This window comes from Anarrhichthys ocellatus, unplaced genomic scaffold (genome assembly GCF_004355925.1).
Source record: "Anarrhichthys ocellatus isolate YVR2014 unplaced genomic scaffold, GSC_Weel_1.0 scaffold2, whole genome shotgun sequence".
Lineage (NCBI taxonomy): Eukaryota > Metazoa > Chordata > Actinopteri > Perciformes > Anarhichadidae > Anarrhichthys > Anarrhichthys ocellatus.
This window is the reverse complement of record NW_022280032.1, coordinates 18240739-18253148: the sequence shown is the minus strand read 5'-3', so window position 1 is coordinate 18253148 and position 12410 is coordinate 18240739. Positions and strand designations below refer to the sequence as shown.

General features: G+C 42.6%; 1 protein-coding gene across 1 annotated transcript in view; it reads left to right on the top strand.

Moving 5' to 3' along the window:
* cdh13 (cadherin 13, H-cadherin (heart)) overlaps positions 1–12410 on the top strand; it is a 290291-nt gene that overhangs the window by 145950 nt on the left and 131931 nt on the right. Inside the window, exon 7 of the mRNA XM_031857204.1 lies at positions 4520–4664. Within this exon, the coding sequence (XP_031713064.1) occupies positions 4520–4664 (145 nt within the window). The remainder of the gene's footprint in view (positions 1–4519; positions 4665–12410) is intronic.

Sequence of the window (12410 nt, the reverse complement as noted above, 5' to 3'; positions counted from 1 at the left end):
AGACACTGGTGGTGGTGGTGGTGGTGGTGGATGAGGCTGATAGAATAATCTGTTGATGAAGCTGATGCATCTGTGAAGATTGGGTGGAGATGGGAAGGTGGAAGGGTGCGTAACAGCAGCATGAACGTACTGAAGGTAGAGAAAGACAATCATATTTAAAATCAGCCAGCTGCACGATGATAGGCTGACGATGTAATTGTTTCGTTATGCTGTTGGATAGACGAGACCAGCTAATCAGAACAGCTGATATCATGATTGACAGCCCCGAACAACGACAGCAAGGAAATAATGAGCGCGCATGCGTGAGGAGTGATTGGCAGATGTATGAGAAATAAACTACTGGCTTCGGCACGCAAGAGTATAGTCTTCCTGAGTGAACTTACGAGAGAGCTTCATATGCAACTATTCTGTGCAGCCTTCCATTATGCAAAGATCTCCAAGAAGAGAAGAATGGTACACAGGTGAGGATTTGCACAAGCTTCCAACCAACGAGGACCACTTACAATTCTTTATGCACAAGTACAAAAAGAGCTATTAGAGGAGAACCGGCACCTGAAGTAGTAGACGTTCAAAGACGAGTGTAGCGTGATAAAGGGTACACTGCTTTTACAAAATGATATTTGATAAGTATCTACCAGGACAACTGCTGCCATATTTAGGGCTGCTATAGTTATATTGCACACTGACAATATTTAGTTGATGAGATAGCATCTTGCCCACAAACGACTTTTGTTTCATTATGAAAGTAAGGAACTTTCCAAACACTTGTGTATTTCACTGTATAGGAACAGCGAACAAACACTTTCCCAAAAGGGAACGCGTCACAAAAGTCCTTACAACTGAAAAGCATCTCTTGTGCTATGAAAATGGAAATACTAGAGAAATAGAATGATAGAAAATAAAACGTGTGCATACGGAGGAGTACTTTGTACTTTCTTATCTGATCTGATTTTGATCATGTTTTTTTTAAATGTTCCTTTTTATTTTATTCATGTAACGCACAGAGAATTGCCCATGTGTCAAAATGACTGCTGTAGTTGTTTGATCCCATTCTGCATTTGCTTCTAAAGGCTGCTTGAAAGCAGCGGGAATCAAGGAGATGGGCTTTTTAATTCCTTTTTCCCTGTAATCTACACATCTGGCTGATGCCGTCGATTTGAACGTGCGTAAGCATGTTTGATCTGTTTCCATTCACATACCCATACGCCGACATGCCACCCCTCAACTCTCTCTCCGTTGCTCTTGTAGCTGATCGGGATCCCACAGAGGGGTTCAGGGTCCAGCTTCCCCGTTATAGTTGCACTCGCCATGGTGCGACTGACTTGCACTTTAATGTGCTAACCTCAGCAACTGTTACTAAAGCGTCCGGGCCGAACTTGCGCTCGTCTAATTTGCTTCCGCATTACCCTTAAAATCTTTGTTCTTTAGAGATTAAAATGACTTTGACGGACCAAATACTTCACTTTTGACAGAAAGCCATCTGCAGACATTGTTCTTCCATCCGTGTAACTTCATTGTGAATGCACTGCATACTCAAACCCCAGTTAGAATATGTGCTGTGTGGGGGGGCGCAGCTAAGATATTTGCATCTCATATACCGTAAAGCTTAAAGAAAATCATGTAAATCCAAAGCTGTTCATGGCTAGCGTTGCTTGAAACATCTCATCATTGTCTTTGCTGTGAGTCTGCATGCGTTTGATTATGTATTCCCTCCGTCTGCCAAACAGGTTACTGCTGTGTTGCCGGTGTGATCCCCCATTCAAATGATGTGATGCTAGGCACCTCGCAACTAATGTTCTCATTACAGCTCAGACGTGCTGAGAAGAAAAGCTATGCGCGCTAATATACACGCACGGTGTGCCTGTATTAATGTGTTTGCGTCAGTCTGAGTGAGGGAAGTCATGCGTACAGACGCTTGTTGGCACAGGACTGTAGTTCGTTTGCGATGCAGATCCCTGTACGCTTGTTTCAGCCTCATACGATTCCTCTTATTGTGCGTGTGTGTGTGTGTGTGTGTGTGTCTGAGCTGTGGATCGGATAGAAATGCATGTTGGGTTGAGAACACCGTTAGTTGAGAGTCAGCACTTCTGCAGGATGGAGACAGAGGGGGAAATGGTCCCTCTCGTGAATAACCTCCCGCAGTATATTCTCAAGGCAGAGAGAGAGGAGGACGAGATGATATATGAAACCATTAGGCTCCTAACACCTAAAACACTTAGTTCAGCTGCATGTGTGCCGTTACTGCCATTACGCTATATGCTCCGGGCTTCATGGTAACGGACCGATAGGGGGACAAAAGAAAGGAGGGAAGACAGAGGAGCAACATGAAGGGAGAGGAGCGGGATGACCCACCCGTGTGATACAAAGGTTGCGTGATGTCATGCATTGCTGATAGGAAGAGGAAAGGCCGGTAATGTGATGCCACAGATAAAGGAGGAACCTCTCTCGTCCTCTGATGAATCTCTCCAGCGCTAATAAAGGAAGTGAAGTGGTCTCTTTAGCCACAGATTAAGATTGGAATTGAGGTAATGTCTTTACATATGGTGTCTTTATAGGATACAGATCACTCACTTCATAGGGTGTACCGCCTCATCTGCTGGTAGGATTTCTTGTAGCACACACGCTTAGATGATATCAAAAGGGATCCAAGTCAGGCTGTCATGTGTCCAGTCATTAGCATGTTGAGATGCAGTTTCACTGTATATTCTATGGGTTTGGTTTTGTTTTTTTTCTGCAGTCTGTGGCCTCCATTAATTCATTGTAACCCAAATGTGCGAGATATGGCGCCTCAAAATCAATACCACATTTTTAACTGAGACATTCATTTCTATAATTGCATTTAACGAAAGACACCACTGCTCTCTTATTAATAAACAAGATAACGCCTCCCAGCCGTCTCAACTATGGTTTCATTTGTTATGCTAATCACATTAAGCCATCCCAATTAATTTGACGCTGTTACTTTTAATACGGCTACATGTAGCACCTTAACCCTCATCCTCGTACTTTTTGTGAAGGAGACAGACGCAGCAGACACAGATTTCCTCCTGTGCACACACACAATGTGCAAATTAGCTGTAACGTTCCTAAAATAATAATCTGTTTTCTTTCTGTTCAGATGACATTCATTACAGAACTAATACTGTTTTGAGAAGAACATTTTGCAGTGATGTTTGTTTCTTCCAGTAGCTTATTCTTGGAGTCAGGTGTTACCTGTGTGTAAAATATGTTGGATGAGGGCTAAAGGGAAAGCTGAAACATGTGTTAACTCAATATGGAATTTCTACTTGTGTTTATGAATACATGTAGCAACTATGTCCTGAACACTCAAAGTATAAGTCAGGAAAGAGCTTTACATCGGCATGAAGCCGAGTTGTATTCATTCTATCCATTGTGAACGCTGGGGTTTGACATCTGACCAGCTTCTAGCCACAAGAGACTGGAGCTTGCCAACAGGAAGAGGGAGCGCAGAAGAGATGTATCTGTTGAAGTTGTGCTGAACCGCAAACGGTTGTGCCAGCACAATACCGGAGTTACTATTATTATACATAACAAGTGAACAACAATACAGCTGGTGAGAGTCAATTGATACAGAGAGCATCTTTTATCTTTATATACTTAAACTACTTAGTGATCTTAAGTGTCTATTAGTAGGCCAGGCTTTAGTAGTGTCTATTTAGTATTTAGGTAGGCTGACTAAACAGTACAGGGTCTTACACTCTGGATTGAAAGCTGCTTTCTCGCCGAATTCATATTGTGCATATTTTCGACTGTACACTGTTAAGCTGGCAAAGGTCCCCTAGGTGAACCGGCTAGCAAAAGTGCAGAGTAGGGAGAAGCCGAATGCATAAACATAAATATGTGATGTGGGTCGATGGAGGTAGAGAGGAGGTGATGAGGGGATGAGTAATCCTAACCGGCTCGACTGAAAGGTTTTATCTGTATGTCTTTAAGTACCTGAAAAGGAATCTGGAGAGTCTTACACATGCTTACACGATTAGATCACGTTTGAATGTAAGAAATTGTCAGAGAAAATAAACAAACCAAATGCAGAGAAACTTTTCATGGATGTTTGAGGTTGAATGATGACCAGGATTAGAACTACCCTTGTTGGAATTTAACAGCAAAGGTTAAGGTACTTTATACTCAATGCTCAGACACTTGATACCCATAAAGGAACAAATAATTATTGTAAGCCAGGAAAATTGCCCGCCACTAGCAGCAAAGACGAAATAATTGCAACAATCTGTCTTAAGACGTGTGGAAAATTCAGCTATTAAGCGTCATTGTCCTTTGTAGGGGGAGATGCAGTGATGTTTGAAGAGACTATTACATCTGTTTTTAACTGTGGCTGTCTTTTCATAGGAAAAGCGACAGGATGTTTTCTTTTGTAGCAAGAAGCAGAACAGCACAGATTGTGAACGTCACCCACCTACAGTTTTATGTAAATGAGAGTTACGCCCAGTTACACCATCTTCATGTCTGAAAAATGAACTCCTTTATCTTTATATCCACACAGCTGGAAGTTTCAACCACAGACTTCGCTGGAAACCTTGTCGAGGGACCGGCCACGCTAGTGATCACTGTCATCGACCAGAATGACAACCGGCCCATCTTCAGAGAGACGCGCCACACAGGAGAGGTGCTCGAGGGATCCCCTCCGGGTAGGTGACATTGTTATACTGAAGGACTCTGGAGAGAGCTGGGCTTTTATTGGATTCAGTTGGAGAGCAATATCACACACACCGTGACTGCGACGCTGGAGACGTCTCTGATCTTCGGTTGGATGTGGTTGTTGTGACGATGTCTCCATCTGTGTGTGTGCGTTGTTGTGGTGATGGGAGTCAAATGCACACGCCTTGAAAATTAAATAATTTCACGACAAAAAAAACATATCACGTGTTAAGAAATACTTTATTTTATGTGACAACATTTTGTCTTCAAGGCTTATAATGCAACAATTACCACGCCCCCCCCACCCCCCCGGGCCAATCAGCAGGGTGTGCAGCCCTTTCTCATTCCCAGGTCGACCACCGCTGCTTTGTCACTGTGCTTCTGTGTGTGTGTGTGTGTGTGTGTATTGTGTATTTCCCGTGTCAAGTTTGCAAGGAGGTGTGGATGTGTTTATTTCTGCTTTAGAAAGTAATCGCCGTGAAATTATCAGGAAATACATTTTTATTGTTCTGATTCACAGCTTTGTACTCACTAAAGCTGGTCCCTCTCTCTTCAGAATCAGAATCAGAACTGTTTATTGCCAAGGAAGTTTGCACCTACAAGGAATTTGTCATGGCGGGTGGTGCGTAACATTTAACAATAAACAATAATATTAAACACAGTGCAAGAAATAGAAACATGTTCAAATTTACAATAAAATATAAAATAAAGTGCACAACAAAACAGATAACAGGACTGTAAAACAAGTGAAGTGTAAGTGAAATATTAAAAGTGACGAGTGTGTTTAAATAAAAGAGACAGGGATGTGCAGGGGAGAGACCAGAAGGAAATGTCCTGGGGATGACAGAGTCAGTGGGGGACCCGGGCTTTGTTAATGAGCCCGACTGCGGACGGGAAGAAACTGTTTGTGTAGCGTGAGGTCTTGGTTCTGATGGACCGCAGCCTCCTGCCAGATGGAAGGGGCACGAACAGATCATTTCCAGGGTGAGAGGGGTCGGCTACAATCTTTCTTGCTCGCTTCAGGGTCCTTGAAGCGTACAGGTCCTGGAGGGACGGTAGATTGCAGCCAATCACCCTCTCAGCAGAGCAAATGATGCGCTGCAGTCTGCCCTTGTCCTTGGCAGTGGCTGCAGCGTACCAGACCGTGATGGAGGAGCAGAGGATGGACTCAATGATGGCTGTGTAGAAGTGCACCATCATTGTCTTTGGCAGGTTGAATTTCTTCAGCTGCCTCAGGAAGTACATCCTCTGCTGAGCCTTCTTGGTGATGGAGCTGATGTTCAGCTCCCACTTGAGATCCTGGGTTATGGTGGAGCCCAGGAAACGGAAGAACTCCACCGCGTTGACGGGGGAGTCACACACAATGACAGGGGCTGGTGGGGCTACGTTCTTCCTGAAATCCACAACCATCTCCACTGTCTTTAGAGCGTTGAGCTCTAAGTTGTTCAGACCGCACCAGGTCACCAGATGGTCAGTCTCCCACCTTCATTAACTCTCTAGTTTGCTCGACCCCGCTGCTCTCTCTCTCTCTCTCCCTCTCTCCCTCTCTCTCTCGCCCTCTCTTGTCCTCTCTCTCTCTCGCTCGCCTCTCTTGCCCTCTCTCTCTCGCCTCTCTCGCTCGCTCGTTGAGTCGGAGAAGAAGGGCTCATTTTGAATGCTGTGCTTACAAACGTCAACCGAAAATGTGACTAAATTTGATACCGTTTGGAAGTTTAAAAAATCTCCTCAACATTTGCTCACAATTATTGTTTTATATAAATATACATCCTTTGTAGGAGCGCTGCCGTGAGGGGGCTGATAGCAACACAGCATGTTTCTCTTTCTTTCGTACTGAGACGTTTCATACGTCTTACAACATCAGAACAAATTGAAGATGCTATGCTCACAGTAGCTGTAAACACCCTCATATCACACCTATTACACACGCTTCTTTACCTTTCCCCTCTCTGCTGCGCCAGCGCCTTGAAGTGATGTAGCGCTGACACTTGATGGTTTGAATTACCATTGTAATGCTTACCGTTCGTGAAGCTGCATTTAAGCGTAATCTACAGACATATATATATCTCCCCGTGTGTGTTCAGATGAAGTTGTGTACCTGACAATATTCTAATGAGGCAGACAGGATCTTGGAATCTGAATCCAGTAGTTATCCGTTTAACAGTGCCAATTGGCGGGTGCGATTGCAAATTGTCATTTCAACAAGGCACCCTCAGCAAGTGTGTGATGTCACTACTGTTACTGCTTTGTAATACCGAATGTTGCTTTACTGGAGGATTCATTTGAATTACTAAAATGATTTGGCTACAGATTATGGATATGCCTATGAAGAACTTAAAGAGCCCCACTGGAGCAGGAAGCTAGTCACCAATTTTCAGAGCTGGATATACAATTGGTCTAAACAGTGATGGAAACAACCAGAACTCTGCATTAACCTCCTTTCACTCTTTGTGTTATGCACACAACTGCCCTGTAACGATGAGTATTAATGTGATATCTCATTAGAAAGCTACGGTTCTTGTAATTCGATTTATGCAAACCATTTCAAGAGACAATAACAACAGCAGGTACAGTTAACGTCTCTGTCAAACAAGCACTCCAAAAATAGCCGATAAAATATCGCTGTGACTCACCGATTATGATCCATAACGTCCCCCTCGTGCATGCTAGTCCAGCAAAAACGGTCTTGCTAGGTGGCTAAGGGTCCACTCGATCGAATCCAATAAAAGATTTAGTCCAAAACACATTAGTATGTCCATAAAGACCCACGGGGGGGCTGTTGCATCATTTCAAATTAGCCAGCAGATATGATAACTCGCGATCATATTTCGGGCATAACTTCACGTTCCGTGTCAACAGAGCGGAGATTTTCATCGCAAAATGGAGCCTGCATTCCGCCGGTTAGATTGACACCTCATTTGACCCAATAGGAGCTTCTATAGCCCGGCCACAGTCTGGAACAGCCAAAGAGAGTCCGCTTTGAAAGACAATGCCCGCCTCTCTTCTTTGGGTAAGGCTCGAGCCAATCGCAACAGATCCTGTTCAAACTCAGGCTCCACATAGCCAATGAAATTACGAAGCCAGGGATATGCAGATTTATCAGATTAGTTAACCATACATCGGCATAAATAAACTATAGTTCGAAATTTGAACTCGTAGTATATGCATGGTGACGTGAGCCTCTAAATGCGTTTTTATGCGGCTGCACTCTTAGTAAACCACGTGTAAAATATCAATTTTCTGTCGTACTGTTATCAAATTTTAACTTATACTAGGCGTCATGACTGTTAGCTGTGGAATGAGAGTCTTTTCAAGCCTGTAAGTCCCAGCCATAGATAGCTGCTGCCATCTGTTGGCCAAAACAAATCTAGGCGGAAGTAAAATGCTTGTCTTTCACTGTGCTGAAAACGCATTAGCTCAATGCTAGTAGCACTTACGGTGATTCTGACTGTTTGTGAAGAAACTTCAGAGTGTTGCTGTTCAATAAAGACTAAAACCATACATGTACTCCCAATGGTTCAATAACAGCTGTCAGTTTACTTTGGGTACGCGCTTGATAGGCGTTTTAGGCAAATTATGCAGGAATGAAAAGAGGTTTTAAAAAGCTTTTTTTTTTTTTTTAATGACTTGCCAAGACAACTTTTATTCTAAAATTCTTCCAGTCTGTGACACAATTTAAAGTAACGCCGACTATCTTCCTTTTACTTCCCTGCACTGTGTCTCAAACGACTACAGATTTTATGGCATTTGGAGGAATTGGAAGGCAAAATAGCGATTATATTACCAATTGAGAGTTTTGCGACAGTTATCTGGTTCTAATGATCGATATGTAGAGACAGATTGCTCCTTTATGGACTATAGTTGGAGGCTCTGCACTACCTTTCCTCCCCATCTCATGGTCAAGTGTTTGAGAATGAATCATTTTGAGGCAGAGCTGGCAGAGCATTCGAGAAGACCCTTCACCTCTGGCTTCTGCTGTAAATTTCAATGTTCTTTTAGATGCCTCTGTCACTTTGTCACAGTAGCGTCTTGTCTTTGCTCTCTGAGCTGTTGTCACTGCTATCGCTGTTGCTATCACGGTGACAGTCGTGCCCTCGCTGGCCTAAAATATAAATAGTTGCTGCTTGACTGTACAGCGTTTCTATTTCAGGAAAGTTGAGCTCACCAACTGAAACCTTTATACAAGCTCATTGCGTAGTCAGTCATTAAAGCCGGGTAAATTCATTTGAAAATATTATTTTTTTTTATTCTATCTACGTAGCTGTGGTGTAAATGACTGTCATCCACCATACAATGGTTATATATGACATGAGGCCTGGGGGGAAATTGTGGAGGCGGTCACATCCATTGTTCACTGCCAGGTTTTCACTGCCAGGTTCAGTTTGGCTCTTATTGCTGAATGCATTCCTCCACTGGACAATAGATCTGGATTTACATTTCTGCACCTACAAATTTCTGCAAATTGGGGTTCTTAACTGGTGATGCTATGAGTTTGACCTGCTCTGGACATTTAAGACGGACTGTACTGCTTTTAGAAGAAAGAAAGAGATGATTAACACGTCAATATGTTTTTTCGAACTGTTGTTTTATTCATGAGTACTTTTACACAGAGCACAAATATTACGTGGTCATTTTGGAGCTTAAAGGCATCAAACAAATCACGTTGTGCGAAACGAATATATTCAAAATAGCAAACTTCATTAATCCTTTTAACCTTGATAAATGCGGTGCAGACCAGATCCCTTCGTTCTTACCTTTCACAATAAAAGCCTAGACATATACATTACACTGCGTATGCTATACAACAGTTAACCTCAGACAGATTGCCAGATGCTGCTCTGGGTCAAGAGGATCCCAACAGTCGGTCCTCTGCCTGCACAAATCTATTTGAGCCTTTTGCTGAAAAAGTGCAGCAACTGTTATGCATTGCTGTCAGTATAAATAGTTTTGAAGCAAAAAATAATTGTAAATGTGTCATTTATTCGTCACAGTAGGGGCCTTTACCTACCACAACCACTTACATGTATTCCTCCCACAATGTTTCCAACTGACACAGTCGCACCACACGGCGCTAATGACGAAATTACCAAAACGCAGTCGCTTCCGCCTGCGTGCTCCTGCTGTTCACCTTGAATTGGGTTCCACTGATTCAGTGGAAAAAAAGAGAGCCCTGCAGGTCTACCTGTCAAGAGTCTTAAGGGCAAACATGTTGGAGCGCACAGATTGTTTGGAGAAATAAGTTGAACGCAGATCCTAGTCAGATGGTTGGAGGTAGAAAGCACAGACAGTAAAACAAGAGGGGGAAATGAAAAGCTATGCACTGTCGATTCTGTGATGCGTCTCACTGTTTGTTCTCACATCATTAGCACAAAAAGCCAACAGACAAAAACCTTAATCACCAACAGAGCTTCACAGATAAGAGGGATCAGTCAACAGGCTGGCAGAGGAAAGACACACACACACACACACACACACACACACACACACAGCTTCCCATAGAGACGTTTTGAGCGGTTGTCAACTTCATGCTGAACTTGTGTTATGAATTGCTAGTACAGACATTGCTTATGCGATGGTATACATTAGGTAAGCAACTTGCCATTATTGGCTATATGCAGAGCGAGATAATAAGCTGACAAACTCGCACTATTGAATCTTGTCAGAATAATGCAGTCAAACTAAAAGTGCATTTCATTTGTTTTGGTCCTGAACTAACAGGGATTAAATGGTGGAATCCAATTGTCACGAAAAAAACCAAACAAACACACAAAGTGATTTATTGGACTCTTCTGAATCCTGACCTAGACAGCGTGTTACTGCTTTTACTATAATTGTCTACGTTTTGGCTTGCTTGCACACTCGCCGGCAGACTGCACATGCAACCTCAACACGCTTACATAGAAAATGAGCCCACTGGGAGCGAATTACAAAAATGTAATTCCCAGCAGGAAAATCTCTTATTGATATGAGGGCCAGACTCCCACAAAACACCTGAATCATCATAGTTGCTTTTAGCCCGAACTCTGTTTAGCAGACAAGTTAACTCTGAGTTCTGCAAGCTCAGCGCCGAACAAATTTAAAAGAAACTCATTTTACATTACTGGGTTATCCGATATCATCCCCCAGAGACCTTCTTGCTCGATGCGATAGAATTGAATTTGGTTTTATTTGTAATTTTTTGATGCTGTGCTCTTTATTTTTTAATACATCTCAAATATACTAAATGCTTTTATAACCCTGTGCTTCCTTCCTGAGTGGATCATGGCCGGGTTGAATAAACCAAGGCGAGCGAAAACAAAGTGAAGTGAAGTTTGGATGTGTTTTCAGTATGGTGTGATATGACAGCTTCTTGGTACTTTGGTTGTCATGGATGCCAGATCTGATTGAGCTCAGAGATAAGATGAAGCGTGCTGCTCTAAAGATGTGTTTCTTGCACATGCCTGCAAAATCTCCGCACTGAATCGTCTACTTAGCCAACATGTCAGCTCAGCTTCAGTGATCTGTCTGTCTATCTCTCTGTCAATCATGCAAATTGTATTTAACAGCCTGTCAGCTCCCCATAGGTTTCCTGGTTCCCCCCCCCCCCCCCCCGTCCTTGTTGTCAACAATGTTCCTGGTTGTTGTAGTCATTCATGACATCGGTCCAACTGCCTTAGCGGGTGGTAACAAGAGTTCATCTTCTAGTTGATAAGGAGAGGTTGCACTTTGAGTAGTTACAGAACATTATCATTCATTTGGAGTCATGTTTCTATCCACCTGACGAGTAAAAGTCCACTATTCAGTCTCTTGAACTCTGTATTCCCGTCTTACTTTCCACCAAATCCTGAGGGAGAGTTGTTGTCTCTGTAGCAGCGATATACTCCACTAATGTTTACCAGCTAGTCACTGACTGTCTGTCTGCTGCTTGGTGCTGAGCAGGTCGTGTACAGAACGGTTTTTAGAACTTTTTCACTGAGAACAGCTGCCGGCTTTGCAAAGGAGTCAGACCGTCTGGAAGGGTTGCACACCAGAGGAAAACAAAAGCTCCCCTTACAACCGCCCTCCCAGGGAAACAGGAAAACAACTTGTTTTTCTTTTACAAGTCCCTGTGTGGAATTGTTTTTTTCTTTCTTACAGCTAATGTTGTTGTAGTTAAAGTTCAACTTTCTTTATTACCACATGGATGGGCCAGTGGAATTAGTCTGTGAATATCTCAAAGGTCTAAGAGGACAACTTTTATTGAGAGATCAGCATAATTCATTTTTCATCTTTGATCTTTTGACATGCCTTTCACCATAACAAAATGTGTCATTAGATATTCGTATGTGTTTATGATGTTGTTTAAGCTTTTAATTTGAGCATTTATTGAACAAATTCAAGAGTTTTTTACTTTGTCTCACTGACTGTGTTTTTTACTGATACATTTATTTATTCATTTTTATTGTTAAACAAAAATTTTTTTTTCTTTATTCGTTCTGTGTTACTTTTTTTTTGTGCTGGAACATTTTTAACCTTTGGCTCTAACTGTCTTCTTTAAAACATTTTACCCGGCCAAGTAAAGAATGCATATGCTATGTAAATAGATGAATCGTGCTGTATGTGTTTGTGTGTGTGTGTATCATGTGCTTTTTTCAAGTTAATAATGTACATGCGCTCTTCACAATTTGTCTATGTACGTGGGCGTATATGTGTGATTTGCAGATTCGTGGTGTGTGTGTGTGTTACACAGTAGCAGTTGGGCAGCAGGGGAAGCTCTAGGG